The 16,738-nt window shown below is 34.6% G+C and overlaps 1 protein-coding gene across 3 annotated transcripts in view; it reads left to right on the plus strand.

Annotated features, from left to right (window-relative positions):
- The window catches only part of LOC145629128 (glycosyltransferase BC10-like), a 45,644-nt gene extending 40,531 nt beyond the window's left edge, over window positions 1-5,113 (plus strand). For all 3 annotated transcript variants that reach the window (XM_081681641.1, XM_081681642.1, XM_081681643.1), the window contains 3 exons: window positions 3,135-3,284; window positions 4,616-4,743; window positions 4,871-5,113. In XM_081681641.1, coding sequence (XP_081537767.1) covers window positions 3,135-3,284; window positions 4,616-4,743; window positions 4,871-4,949 — 357 coding nt within the window. In that variant the 3' untranslated portion in view covers window positions 4,950-5,113. The remainder of the gene's footprint in view (window positions 1-3,134; window positions 3,285-4,615; window positions 4,744-4,870) is intronic.
- The last annotated feature ends 11,625 nt before the right edge of the window (window positions 5,114-16,738 follow it).

Genomic DNA, 16,738 nt, shown 5'->3' on the forward strand with positions numbered 1-16,738 from the left:
CTGACCGATTCAAGGTAGAATATCGATTCTGATAACTATGTGTAAGATACAGTAAGAGAGTGTGAAGGTGTAAATATTTTTGGGTAAGTGGTGTATGATGGTAAAGATAATCTACAGATGAGTAAAGTGAGTAGAATAAAAAATCATTAGTAAGAAGCTAGTAGGGAAAAATAAGACACAGGTACTATGCTATGTTTGGTTATATATACTACTTCCTCTGTTCTTTTATTATTGCACCACTGGCCTTTTAAGGAAATTTTACAAATATTGCACCATTTCCATTTAAAGAAACAAAATATGTGTGTTCACACTATAAATATCCAATATACCCTTACTTTTAACACTTGATTCTTTACTTTATGTTTACATCACATGGATTTTTTTGTACTTTTACCCTTCTCTCTCTTCATTTTTCCCACTACCAAAAAATGTGTGCCCAACATGAATGGTGCAATGATAAAAAACTGAGGAAGTATAATGTTCGTAAATAGATGTATATTACCTCTTAAACAATTTTTCTTTTGCTTTTTATATTATGTACTATAAATGGTTGCAATTTTTTTTTTCCTTTTCTTTTTTAAGTTGCATTTCTCTCTATCTTTTTCCTCATCACATTCATCTATAATTCTTTATTTTTCTTTCTCCATTTAACACTAACAAACAAATTTTATCTAGAAGTCCATGTCAAGACATTTGATGTGTATAATATAAAATGGAGATAGTAATTACTCTGATTGCATTTAAAAAAAAAAAAAAAAACAACAATAAATGTATTTCCTCAATTCTCAATATATTTTGCAATATGTAGGGGAAAGTAAATTGTGTGAGGTACCACAAAATCTTTTACAGTACCAGCAAACCATGTTAATAAGAAAATAAATTTATAATAAGGGTATATTGGGTATTTATTTGTGTGAAATGAAATGTTGGATTGCCTTATTTGGAAATGATGTTATATCTGTGAAACGTCTTCAAAAGGTAATTGTTGCAAAAAACGGGGGAATGGAATCATAATGTTATTATGTATGATGTCATTGGACTAGTGAGTTTTTTTTTTTCTTTTTTGACAATGAGAACTTCATAAATAAAGGGCAAATTACAACCTAAGAGAAATAAAACAAGTAACTAAAAACAACCAAATCCACCTAGCTAAACACGCAAAAACAAAAAGATAAACCTTGTGTATTGTTGGAGAACCCACATGCCTAAACAAACCCATAGAGTGGGTTTGCCACTTACCAGTAGAGGGAAAACGAAGTAAACGAAGTGACTTACCATACCCTTAGAGCAACATACCAATTACCTCGGAGCCCGGATCACCATAAGGTTCTTACCAAAACCTCTTCTTGGACCAATAGTTGCCAAACGAACCAAAACTTTGGAGATGGACCGAGAATGCAAGCTAACACTAGAGAAGGGTATCGAAACTTGCAATGACACCTATGCAAATTCACGATGGAAGTAGTGAAGAGACCATACACCCGGAAGTCGAAAGAAGCACCCTTTTGCCGAAAAGAACCCATAAAACGGCTCCACTCCTAGGGATCTAAAAGCATAGCCACCTCCTAAGAGGCCAGGAGCCAACCCAAGAGAGTCGTATTTTTTCACGACTCTTCTATGAGGAACCTTACACCAAAATGCAGGTTCCTTTCCTGCAATTCTACCTATATAGAACGCAAGAAAATAGAGGACTTTGCTTACCGCCACCATTAAAGATAGGGAGCCTCCTTCAAAATTTAAATTTTTAATGATGACCGTCTTTGTCATCATGAACACTGACACTGGGATGATAGTTACTGAATGAACACCTAAGTTATCCCGCAACCAAGAAGCAACATGAAATGCAAACAAATCTCTCCCCTCAACATTAACTTCTCCATGCAAACTCCAAATGCAAGGAAAACTACCTACTTGCACAAATAACTCCAGCCTCTGAAAATTTTATATATGATAACAACTCCTTGCACAAATTTTCAGAGGCACAAATAACTCCAGCCTCTGAAAACCAAAGAGGGAAGCCACACATTCAAAGTGATAACAAATAACTCCATGCACAAAATGTGTGCCTCTGAAAATTTTGCACTTAGGCCGCCTACAAGCTTGAAGGTCAAATTTTATATATGATCAAAGCAGTCTAAATGGCGTTCTTGTGGTTTGGTCAATAAATTCTACTTGTACCATTTTTGAACAATTCAGCCAATTAATGTAGGGCTTTGAATTTTAATTACTGGAATAATTAACACATTTCAACTTTTTCTGTTTGCTGTGGGCTGATATCCTCCCATTATTTATTAGGAAGTTCATAATATGGAAGTGTTTAAATGGTTATTAACTATGTTACATGGACTCGGGTACGTGTGTCGGACACGGATACGTGTCCGATTCGTCAATTTCCAAAATTTTAGGACACGGGGACTCTGTCCTATATTTGGACACGGGTGCGGGGACACGGCACTTTCATATTTTACAAAAAAAAATATATAGTACAATACAAATTATTTAAATATTTCATTAATTTTCTTTGTTTAATACCTTGGAAATTAAAATATAATATTATTTTAAAATAATTTCAAATGGAGTAATTTAAATAATACAGTAGCATGACAAATAATATAGATTAAAAAATACTTGTAGTAAAAGTAAGTATGTAGTAATAAGTGTACTGGTATAAAAGAGAGAGAATGAGTGGTCAAAAGTCAAAGGACAAATAAAGTAACTAAATTCAAAATCTACCACACAGCTGTCCCACTTTTCCACCCTTATTAATTAAGGGCTGTCCCACTTTTCCATCTTTTCCTCACTCATATCAGAGTAAATACCAAAATTTTCATTTTCTCTTGCTAATATCGACCAACTCATGCCGGAAACAATGGAGTCTGCGAAAAATTTATACTAAGTCACGATTTCAAGTTGGCAAAAATGGAGTTTCAGCCTCTCTCTGAAGTGTCCGAGTGCTCACTGCCGAATCTGACACGAATTCCGTGTCCGTGTCCGCGTCGTGTCGTGTCGACACGGACACTTCGGGATTTTGGCCGAGTCCGGTGAACATAGGTTATTAAGTGAATTTTTTTGTTATTGTTACTAGTAGTATTATTATAATAATAGTAAATAATACTCATATTGATGTAATTCAGCAAGAAGGCCTTGAAGGAGAGATAACAAGAAGATCTTTGATACATACGGCTTGGGATCTTCCAGCTTCTAAAGACCATGAAAGACGTGGATGGCATCCTGTAACATATAAATTTTCAGACGCAACCCCTGAATTGATTCTCTCCATTAAGGTATGCTTCTTCCTATTTTATGGCAGCATACTGTTTTGTTTAAAACCAACACCCATTCTACTATTCCCTCCTTTTCCTTCCATGTATTTTTATAATGGACTCATGCTTTATTTATTTATTTTTGTGTGTTTGTCAAACTGTTAGAGCTAGCCTACCCTAGTGAGGAGGACTATATTGGACACTAATGATTCACTCATATTGATTTTTGTTATCATAAGAAGGATACACTTATATGGTTGTAGCTGATAATTTCATTGAATCTAGGAGACAGCAATCAGGCCAATCACCATATTATAGACTAGTAATATGATGTATATGCATGGTTATGGGAGACCTGGCATAGTGGCAGCTGCTGCAACATTAATCTTATCTAGTGTTTATTTTATTTTATTTTATTTTATTTTTATAATTATTTATATATTTATTTTATTTTATTTTATTTTATTTTTTACCGAGTCTTAGGGCATGCTTGGAATCGGGGTATTTTTATTATGGGGGTGATAAAAGTAAGTAAAGAAAATGTAGATGAATTTAGGTGATGAGGGAAAATGAGGTTGTGATGGTGTAATTGCAAGGAAAATCCAAGCATAATTAATACTTGTTTATATTACTATCAATCAAAGCATGTCCTTGATGAGAATGCCTAGGGTTATCTTCACATTGCGATTAATATAATAACTAGTTTTAGGCCCGGGCGATGCCCCGGGTCATTTTTTGTATATAAAAAATTTATAATCAATTAAAGTGAAATTTATTGGTGGTTTTATAGTTTTTATAAAATAATTTTTTTTTTTTGGTAAATATTATTAAACATTATCAAAATTCATTAAGAAAAATGCAGTAACCTAACTTTTATACTTCATATTAGTTTATTTTATTTGTTAAATGAATTTTTATCTATCATTAAAAATTTCTTAAGGTAAACACATGTTATGGTTTTGAAATTGCTATGTATTTTTGTGTTACATATTTTAAATACATATAACCTATATGAATTATGGATGGGTAAATGAAAGAATGAGATTATATTGAAATATATATATAAGTTCAATTAAAAATTTAGAATTTATAAACATAAAATTTTTGTGGGGAAACATTGATGATCGTTTTTAGCATATTATTTATCAAGTCATGACGACACGTGGCAAGAATAACCACGTGGCATGATTACAATTCTTACCTTGAGTTTTAATATATATATATAGATAGATAGATATAGATATGTAGAAAACTTAACTGCAAGTTCATCCCTTGCATCACAATTAAACATTGTACTACCAAATATTGGTTATGTTGGAAAGTGTTGATTAAAATTCTTGGAAACACTGCAGGAAATAGATAACATCTACTATGAGACTGAAAATCGAAGAGAATGGTGCAGTAACAAGGGTAAACCCTCCCTTGCTTCCTCTTTGCAAGAAAGTTTACTCGGCCTGCAGCCCTTCGTCTGCTTAATTTGGTAGGCAAAAACAATCGCTCAATATTAAAACTGATGGATTTGATGCATAGTTCTTGAAATTTTATCTTCATTTCTTATTGTCATTGCCTGCTGTTAATTGTCTAACTTTCCCCGTGTTGTCGAACAGTCTCTGCTTGGTTCATAGAGGAGGATTTTTGATGCATGCACGTAAAATATTGGGAACTTATCATATAGTGGAGCAATAAGTAGATAATGAAAGGCAATGTATCCAAACACCTCAGGCACAAAGTACGGAAAAAAAAAAGAGCTAAGAGAGTAACTAGTATATATCATGTATTATAGGAATTTATTATATAAAATCCCAGTTGATTTTATTTTTATTTTTATTAATATCTCACATGTTTCCTCACTATCGTTTTTTGTTTTTGTTTATCTTTTTTTTTTTAAAAAAAAAGAAAAAAAAAAAGTTTCTAGTGTTATAAAATAAGAGGAATAGAAGAGAAATTGTGAGAGAGTTGATTAGTCTATTACTCCCTCCATTTTTAAATACTTGCTCCATTTCTATTTTTTGCACTATTCATTTGTCTTACTTTGACTAATATTTATGATTTATACATAAGAAAAAATACTATCTCCGTGTTTTTTTAAGTGTTATACTTTGATCGGCACATAGTTTTAGGCAATATAATTTACTTAAATAAAATAATAGGTAAGTGGGGTAGTTGGATTATTAAAAAATTGTAAAAGAAATATAGTGGGATTAATAGTTTATTGAAAAGTAATGAATGTGAGAGGAAAGATATAATAAAAAATTAGCGGTGGGTTTGGGTGGGGATCATGAGAGGAGAGATATATATTGTAATGTAGCTTTAAAAAAATACGGCCGAAAATGGGAAGTGTAACACTTAAAAAAATACGGAGGGAGTATAGTCTTGTAGGTACTTGTTGGAATCATCTCAATAAATAGATTATTAATTTTCAATTGTTAGAATTTATAATTATTGATAATTAAAGATATTAGTAATTAAAGTTTAGCGTTGACATGCGTGTCCAAGAGAAATGGAGCAAGTATTTAAAAAATGGGGGGGGGGAGTATTACATTAAATAGGGGATATATATTATGTATACATATACAATAGGTAGGTTTTTCTTAGAAAACATTTAACCCTAAACCGAGAATGTTCCAGAGCGTATAGGAATATAATGGGCATCCACACAATATTTTGTAACACTCTCCCTTGGATGTCCATTATCGAAGATTGTGCCTCATTAAAACCTTACTACGAAAAATCATGTGAGACAAAACCATGGTTAAGGGAAAACATTGTGCCTCATTAAAAACATTGTGAAGGAAAAAGAGTACATTATTCTTCATAATATGTTTGCAATGCTACCTCATTAAAAACCTTTATCAGGAAAATCTAATGTGGGACAAAAACATGGTTAAGGGAAAAAGCTTGCAGCGCGTATTTTCTCCCCCTAATTATATATCGTGAAATCTTTTAGTGCAATAAATCTGACGCGATATGATTAGGTAACTTCTCCGATGTACAAGAACACCATTTCTTATTGATCTTTTCAAATTGAGCTTGAATCTTCAAATAATCTTCACGCAAACGAGTGAGCCTTTTTTAATATTACCGTAATACATGTGTTGGTCCACATCTCATTCGAAATCCTAGTTTAAAGTTGCCTACATCATTACACTTATGACTTCTTGTGGAGGTTGATTGACTTATTTAATAGAAATTGATGATGAATTACAGATCATAATTTATGACAATACATGATATAGTTGTCCAATTTTAAAAGATTTAGTGATAACTACCCACGTACATCACTCATGATTCTTCTGGACTATAAGAAATTATTCTCGTCGAAAAATATGTCAAAGCTTTTCTTTGGAAATTTTACACTTAATATGAGAGTTCGCCAATGAATACAAAGACCGATTGAATCTCAATGATGTAGTCATATTGATTTTTTTTTTAAGAGTTTGATAATAATTGCAATATTTAAGACGTAAAATTTGAGTTGTGTCTAATTAATTTCCCAGATAAACAAATTTAGTTTATCTGGGGGTATAATCGTCTTTTCAAGTACCAATGGAGTGGTACATGCGTCTTTTCATGTACTAGTTGAAGGCTACATGTGTAATTCTCTCACCAAACAGTAAATGCAAGTTGTAAACAGTAATTGGACAGCTCACCAAAAGTATTGAATAAATGACCACGCTTTTTTAATATATTTACAAAAATGGCACTAGACTAACAAAAATTCGTTTATCTCGCAGATAAACTTGTATTTGCCGATAAAAAAATATGCAGGGATACGTATTTAAATACGTCGTATATAAGTTATGCAGAACTCTTCTTACATGATTCATAACATGCTATCGGTGTCATTAATAATTTTATTACAACTATAAGCCCATTGGAATATAAAAATGTCTTACTATACCTTGAACAAACTTTCCCATATACCACAATTATGGTATGGAAACTAATTATGCATGCAATTTGAGATAAAGAAATGATAATAAGATATAAAAAAGTATATAATGCGTCTAACAACTTCCTACACATGCAATAAGTAATCCATTATACTATGACTCACACATCCACATGAACATAAGGCTCAAAATAATGCAAGATATTATACAGAGTGGATTTAAAAATTTATATTTCATTGGACTTTGGGTCCATGATAATCTTATGATCATTATCATTATGTCGACATCAAAATATACATATATTTTAGATCCCTTATTGACTAGTCCATTCCATTATGGATATGCATACTACATAGGTTCCACTGTGTATCGCATGCTATTTCACTATGATATTTAAATACATTTTTTTTATTGGTACCATCATAAATTTTCTTATATCATAGGCCATCTATTGTAATAATTCAGATTTCTATACCACTTTTGGGGTATTTCATACACTATGGTATTTATATACTATTACACTATTAAAAGTGTAACACCCCTAAATTTTGAGTAATTTTAAAACAATAAGAGTAACCTTTAACTTTCAAAAATCCAACCATCGAACTCTTGGAGTGTTACTGCTACACTTATTTTCTGTAGAAAATAAATGTAAAGCAAATTGAAATAATATTTAAATAAACTAAGTGGTCTAATTAGTGGCAAAATAAAATAGTCATTACATCAAAATTGTAATTATTTTGAAACCAATAGATGAAAGAAAATAATTAAATTCGGAAATAAACTAAAATGTCTTAGCTACGTGATTATTCTAACGTCTCCTCACACGTAACCGAGTACTCTCTTACCAACCTGCAAAATAAATCAGTAACAAGAAAAGAGAGAAAACTCCTAAAAATCAGATAAATTGAGTAATTCCAACTCCATCCCGTAAAATAAATAATTTTAGTTCAAAACATTTTATACAAAATTTTAGTCTCATAGACAATATAATACTCAACCAAAATCAACTTGTCACATAACATTTTATTACTTTAGTTAAGAGAAGGAAAGAGAACGCCAGTAAGCCGGGACTAGTCCATGTCACCACCTACTTTACAGAGGGTGGCGTGTAACCCCAAATGTCCATGAAATAAAGCAGAATGTCATGTGCACACCCCTCACTAATACCCAGTGATTAGGAGGAAAACTAACAGCAATATACAATAATTTAAACCAACTAGTAGCAACCCTAACTACTAGTGGGAAACGTGTTCTTCACCCTTTCGGGTTTCATTTCCGTTCTTAGATTAAAATAACACGGTACATTTTATTAGATTAAATCATCCAATTACACTGTACACAAGTATTCCAAGTAACAATACTTCAATTTCAGTATTATAAGACCATAGTCATCCTACATGACATATAGACCATCAATCACATATAATCAATCATCAAATTCCCAAGATCTTATTTATTTTAAAAAAAACTCATACGATATCAAATAATCAAATTTTTCGAAAATACATATACTAGTACACAAAATAGAAAACTAGTATATAATATGATTCCATAATATCATACGATAGCATACTCATCACATATAAATACATAAGCACGTAGTTGGCACACAATATTTCAAAACAATTTCCTAACGGGATTCTAAAGATGATGGACATTGAAAATTACCTTGATCGTGTGTGATATCTCAAGGTAAATAACCTCCGAAACGTTCACCTAGTAGCCTCCGTCTACAAATAAGATGATAGAACTAAGTTAGTCCGACTCGTATTGTTAATAGTCTAAAACGAAGTTAGTAATAGTAAGAGGGAAAATAAACAAATTCTTATAAGTTTATGTTTGGTGAGAAAATTAGAGGTCAAGAGTAATAAGTAATAGTGGTCCACGATCAACATCTTCCTCCTACTCGGCAACTCCCACGCACGCACCCACTCCAAACTTTCTTAAAAAGAAAATCAACGGTGTCTGCTTTTGGCAGAAAGAAAACCACCTCTACTCTTGATGAAAGTTAACTACATAACGTTAACAAAAAAAATTGTGTGGGTAAGACTTGAAATCATGAAAAAGGCTTAATGAATAGTGTATCAAATTAAGGAACCATCGCTTACCGACTAGGGATTGGTCGGGAATGACGACTGGGTAATTGTATTGTATTAGCTTTAGGATTTTGGTATATATATATATATATATATATATATATATATATATATATATATATATATATATATATATATATATATATATATATATATATATATTAGAAAGCTTAGGTTGAATTTCTCTAGAATATTCAGAAGATAAGACTCAGTCAAATTGAATTTGGTGCAAATTCCTATTGAAAATATAAGCTTCAAATTTATTATTTTATCAGTTTTCAAATCAGTTTAGAAAATATCCAAAATCAATATTTTTTTAAAATCCAAAAATAGAAAATAATTAATATATATTTGAAAATAATGATATATTTAAAAGTTTATACTGACAAAATAGTTGACTAAATATGCTTAAAAAAATTTGGGGTATTACAAAAAGTGTTAACTGCACTATTTTGCCATATATCATATCTATTTGGCATATCTTTATTTTGGATCCGATCATACAACCTACACTTGAGGTGTAGTGATTCAAGTATTGTTGGCAAGATTTTATCTCAATGTATACACATAATTAATATGACCAAAATATATTTTCAACGCTATGCAATATGAATCATAACTGAATACAAATCAAATCATAAAATGTGCAACTTATCTTGATAATATATAGACAAAAGTTGGCAGATAACTTTTCAAACTACCATTATAGGGATCATAATTAATATTTATTTATTTATTTAATTTTTTTCTAACTTTTGCTAATTCATTCTTCTCCCCCTAAGTTTGTAAAATATCTCATTTATATGGTGATGAGCGTCATTTATGGCGCTCAAAAGAATAAGATTTAGGTTCATTTTCTATAATTTATTTCATTATTTTCATATAATTTTCTTAGTTTTACTTGGTTTTCCATTTTAATAATTCATTTTAGTTTATTTTTTATGAGTTTTTCATATTTTTAGATGATAATCCGTAGTTTTAGTTTAGTTTTTATTTTATTTTGTTTTCTCCCTTAGTTTTATTTGTGTTTTGTAGGTGAATAATCAAGTCAAGTTGTACATTTAGAAGGATGCCCGCCTCGCGGGCATTATCTCGAGTGCACCGATGATAGGGATGCTCGGGAGCGCAGACGAGCTGCAACAACCTCCGAGTCTCACTCAGGCACAACTCCTTTTCTTCCCCAATTCACGAGCAACAACAACAACCACCACCTTTCTCACCCCCAAAACAGCCACCAATCACACCATCATCACGCAGCAATTACAACCCCAAGCAGCCCTGCCTCACTCTAACCACCACCGCAATCAAATCCACCCTTCGCACCTGTAGGGAATATTTCAAGCCATCCCACACTTGAGCCCCATTGTGATTATATACTTAAGCATGGTGGCGTCCAAAGGGAAGGAATCTAGAGCAAAAGAGTCGCCAACAAGTTTTAGGAACTTGTAAATCGTTCATAAGGTGAAGGTTACACCCCTTAAAGATCTAGGAGATCGTTAACTCCAATAGATCTGGAACCAAGATTGGAAGTTCGGGGATGAAGGTACAAATCCAACCTAAAAGAGACTGAACCTGCCCTAATAATAGGCCTCTACTTTATTCTTCTTGTATTCATGTGCGCTTTCTAACTAACATGCAATCAATAGATTAACCCTAAACCGGTTTATCTATGTTGGTTGAATATTAATGCACAAATAAAACTATTATTAGCGATCACTTGAATTATAATCATATTAGCCTAAAAAAGATTATTAATTATCTTATTAAGCGTGATTACAAGTACAAATTCCTTTTAAACATGCATAAAAGGCGTGATCAAGCAAGAACAACAAATAAACATCAAGCAACATCATAATCATAACAACGATAATAATAATCATGTTAAAGCATAATATTAATAGCAAGATCCTAGGCATGATACTAACAAGATTAATAACAAACCCTATCATGTCACTAAACATTAAAGATCAAATCTTTAGCCCTAACATGATACTAACATGATATTAGGAAAGAAATAGGAAGCATCACAATAATCATACTTGATATTAGAAATATAATTATTACCCTAAACATGATACTAGGAAGCAATAAAACATCCTAACATGATACTAGGAATCAACAAAATAATCTAAGCAGGATTTCTATAACAAAAGATCAATAAAACAACTAAAGTACTTACTTCGATGACTCGTACCTCTTTCTTTCACGTCTAGGGCGAAGGCAACTTCGAACTTGGCTAGGTGTTTCTAAAGCTAATGTATGAGAAATTTTGAGAGAGGGAAGGTTTAGAAAAAGAATAGAGAGAGAAGGAAAGCTTCTAGCTTTTTAGAGAGAGAAGATTGTAAATCTAGATGATTTGAAAACAGGGAGAAACGACCCTTATTTATAAAAAAAATAGCACGGGATCGAAAAAAATCATATTCGGAATAAAACTCCTCCTATCGCAAACGAAAGGAGCCAACGCCAAACGACGAGCTGGTCGCCAGGCAACGAGGGTCGTCGCTAGGCGACGAAGGTTAGCACCTGGCGACGTTTGTCGTCTCGTGCTGGTTCGAAAGTTAACGCGCTTTTCCATGCGTAATTACCTTTAACACCGGTTGCAGGTAATTAAGCGTCCGAGCAGTTTTCGAAATCAGATTTAATATATTATATTCTAAATAAAACATTCTTTTAAAATAATAGGCCCTCCTCTAGATTATCGGGCCACCTTTAAAAATCATTGGGCCTAATCTAATTTAATCCATAACTTCCTCACAAGTCATCGGAATTGGGCCTATAATATATCATTGGAAAGCTGTTTTCGAGCCCAATCCAACTGTTGGGGTTTGGTGAGTCCGACTCACCGCGGAAACAAACCCAAAACCAAGACCGCACTAGCAATAAATAAAACCATAAACATAAATAAATTAATCACAAGATTAAGACATGATAATTACCTTTGGAGCGTGCTTCGCCCTAACGAAAGGGGCTCTTATTTCGAAAGCTAGCCTCAAAAATACGACGGCCTCCAACGATAGTCCACCCACAACTCGACCACCGAAAACGGTCCAATGCCTTGGAGTTAGCAAGGCCCGACCAAAACCCGAGTGATTAGTGAGTTCAAAAGTTTTCACAATGGTGATGCCTTTTTCAACTCTCACTCAAGTGATTTTCCCAATACCCCAACTTGGGTATTTATAGGAAAAATAAGAGAGTGAAAAGCTCTCCTATCAATGTGGGAGAATTTGATTTTTCCATTTTATTTTAAAGCTAAAATAAAATTAACAATCAAACTAATAATAAATTAACAAGTGGCAAGCTTATGTGAAAGGTTAGGTGAGGACCATTTGGAGGAGGGGGGGCCAAACTTGCTCCCCACTCACTCCATCACCTTGCGCCACTTTGCAACTCCCACTTGGGAACCAAGGCACCCAAGTCGGCTTCCAATTTTGCTGCTTCCCTTCTCTCGGCCCAGCCATCCCCGCAACCCTAATGCGGGCTGCTGCTCGCATTCTCTCGGCCAGCACTCATGCACTTGCGTGCGGGCTGCTGCTGCTGCAGCATGCTAGCATGCCACGCACTAGGTGCGGGCTGCTATCTCGGCTATACCCCCTAGCACTCGGTGTTCCGATGCTAGGGGTATTTTGGTCTTTGTTGATTTATTATTATTTTCATGTCTCGTATTTTACCATTTTTCGACTCGACTTTCGACGTTCGGTTTTGACGCTCTAAGCTCGAATTCCCGATGTCTAAATATTAATTACTCGGTTGACTTATTAATTAATTCATAATTAATTCGTCGCTTCGGTTCGTTAGTTGCTTGGGTGTGACCCGAAGGGTTCAGTCAAGATTAAGCTGTAATGTTAATTATGCATTAATATTACTGATCGGAAGCGGCCTCCACCCAGGCATTCCGATCACTTGATCTTACTAAATATATTAGCTTTTTAATAATTCTGAACCCACTAACGGAATAGTACACTTGTTCGAAGGACACCATTCCTTTCAATCTACCACTAGTCCTTCCGGACAAGTGCGCATTTAGTGTACAGCCTTTTTCCTATGTCGCTTAATGTCTCTTCATGAACTATAAGGTAAGATTATTTCGTCATCCTTATTACGTCCAGAAGTTTTTCTCGATTCCGAATCCGACTGTCAATAAACAGTTGATTTCTAAAATCCATCCGAGCACGACCATGCATTTTTACAGTCTCGCTCTACGAGAGGCCTTGTATACAACAAAGACATCTTCCCTATTTTAGTAGAGGGACATTCCCAATCTTGTAATGTAGCTCCTCTTACTGAGAGGACCTAGCCGCCCGAGTGTTGCCGTTATAATCCCCTATTACGGCAGACGTTTGACAACATCAAAGTGGACTAGTACTCAAACAAGAGAACTCACAATACTCATGGTCGAGGAAATAGGTTCCGATAGCCATAATGAGAAGTATACTTAAGACGATTTTTAATCTCTTGAAGTATTCTCATAGGTCGATCCAGTATGGTTCTAAACCAATACCTGTGCAAATCATTTATGACAGTCATGTCCTCGTAGCACAAGAAACGGTGCTATAAATCAGACTACACACTAATCTCAATTGGTCATTAATCGTCCATTGTTTAAATGACCTTGATTAGGGATAATTTTCGATTATAATATTCAATGTTCACTTAATAGGTGTTTCCTTACCAAGACTGGTCTTGATACCCTATTTTGAATATTCCAAGAATTGAATGGACTCATTATTTAACCCTAAACCACAATTTAATAGCAAACGGAGTGATAAAATATTGCATGAAATTTATATTACTCCAAAACTTGAATGGTTTTTCTTAGTGTCTTACATTCAATGTTCAAAATTTAACTAAAACACTAAAAAAGGAAATTAAAGCCAGTCTGCTACATGCTTGATTCCCATTGCCTTAACGTTCTTGTTGTGCTTCACTTGAGGAAAAGGTTTAGTAAGTGGATCGGCTACATTGTCATCCGTTCCAACTTTGCAAATTCTGATTTCACCTTCTGATTTCCATTCTCAAATCATGTGAAATCGCCGTTTGACATGTTTGACTTTCTGATGTTCCCTTGGCTTTCTGGACTGAGAAATAGCTCCATTGTTGTCACAATAGAGGGCTATTGGACCCTTTATGGAGGGTACAACATCAAGTTCACCAATGAACTTACGAATCCAAACAGCCTCCTTAGCTGCTTCAGCAGCTGCTAAGTACTCGACTTCAGTTGTAGAATCCGCAGTTGTACTCTGCTTGACACTCTTCCAACTAAACGCCCCTCCATTTAGACAGAATACATATCCAGATTGTGATTTAAAATTGTCTATGTCTAGATGGAAGCTTGCGTCGGTATAACCTTCCACAACTAATTCCTCTGAACCACCATACACCAAGAATTTATCCTTGGTCCTTTTCAGGCATTTTAGGATATTCTTGGCCGTAGTCCAATGGGCCTCTCCTGGATCTGATTGGTAACGGCTCGTAGCACTCAAGGCATACGATACATCTGGCCTTGTACATATCATGGCATACATGATCGATCCAATAAGCGAAGCATATGGAATCAGATTCATTCTTTCCCGCTCATCAGGTGTCTGTGGACACTGCTTCTTGCTTAGGGTTGTGCCATGTGACATTGGCAGGTGACCTCTCTTGGCCTCCTCCATGCCAAATCGAGCAAGTACCTTATTAATATAAGTACTTTGACTCAATCCAATCATCCTTTTTGATCTATCCCTATAGATCTTGATGCCTAGTATGTACTGAGCCTCTCCTAAGTCTTTCATTGAGATGCATTTTCCAAGCCAGGCCTTTATAGACTCTAACAACAGAATGCTGTTTCCAATGAGCAATATGTCATCGACATATAAGACTAGGAAGGCGATGTCACTCCCACTGACCTTCTTGTAAACACAAGATTCATCTGGATTCTTGATAAAACCAAACTTACCGATGGCTTCATCGAATCGCAGATTCCAACTTCTACTTGCTTGCTTTAGTCCATAAATGGACTACTTAATCTTACAAACCTTCCCAGCATTGTTTTGATTGACAGAACCTTCAGGCTGTATCATATACACAGTTTCTTCCAAAATATCATTAAGGAAAGCGGTTTTGACGTCAATCTTCCATACTTCATAATTGTAATATGCATCAATCGCTAGGAGGATCCGAACGAATTTCAGCATTGCGACTGGTGAAAAGATTTCATCGTAATCAATACCATGAACTTGTCTGTAACCTTTTGCCTCCAATCTAGCTTTGTAAATGAATACATTTCCATCTTTGTCTGTTTTCATCTTGAAAATCCACTTACATCCGATAAGTGTATATCCTTCGGGTAAGTCAACCAAGTCCCAAACTTGATTTTCAAACATGTAATCCATTTTAGATCTCATGGCCTCATGTCATTTAGCAGAGTCGGTGCTTGCCATCACTTGCTTGTAGGTTGCCAGTTCATCTCCATCCATAATCAGGATGTCCTCTAAGATCTCGGTTAATACTAAACCAAGATATCTATCAGGTTGAGATCTCGGCCTCGGAGACCTACGTAGGGTAATGGATTGAGCATTTGCATTGTCGGTTTGACTTTGCACATTTTGATCATTTTGACTTACGTCAACAGATGTTGTTTGAGCACTTTGACTGTCATTATGATTTTGTTGCTCATCCTCACGAACTTCGTTGAGTTCGATTTTCCTCCCACTTGTCATTTTGGAAAGGTGTTCCTTCTCCAAAAAGACACCATCGCGAGCAACAAACACTTTGTTCTCCGATTTGTTGTAGAAGTAATACCCTTTGGTTTCTTTTGGGTAGCCCACAAAGTAAACCTAGTCAGATTTGGGATGAAGTTTGTCAGAAATCAATTTCTTGACATATGCTTCGCATCCCCATATCTTTAGAAAAGACAACCTAGGAGGTTTCTTCGTCCATAATTCATATGGAGTCTTTTCTACAGCTTTTGATGGTCCACGGTTCAGTGTTAGTGCTGCAATTAGAAGTGCGTGTCCCCAGAAAGAGATAAGAAGATCACTAAGACCCATTGTTGATCGTACCATGTCTAACAAGGTCCGATTTCTCCTTTCGGATACTCCGTTCCACTGTGGAGTTCCTGGAGGTGTCAATTTTGAAAGTATACCCTTTTCTTTCAGATGGTCATCGAATTCTTGGCTCAAGTATTCACCACCTCGATTCGATCGAAGGGCTTTGATTTTCTTGCCAAGCTGATTTTTTACTTCACTCTGAAATTCTTTGAACTTTTCAAACGATTCAGATTTATGCGACATTAGGTAGACATAACCATATCTACTATAGTCATCCGTGAAGGTGATAAAATATCGGTGTCCATTTCGTGTGGTGGAGCTCATTGGTCAACATACATCAGTGTGTATTAGACCTAGTAAGTCTCCTGCCCTTTCTCCCAGCTTGGAGAATGGCTTCTTAATAATCTTGCCTAATAAACATCCCTCGCAATTCTCAAACGATTCTAAATCGA

Source organism: Chenopodium album, chromosome 4 (assembly GCF_948465745.1).
Source record: "Chenopodium album chromosome 4, dcCheAlbu1.1, whole genome shotgun sequence".
NCBI classification, from domain to species: domain Eukaryota; kingdom Viridiplantae; phylum Streptophyta; class Magnoliopsida; order Caryophyllales; family Amaranthaceae; genus Chenopodium; species Chenopodium album.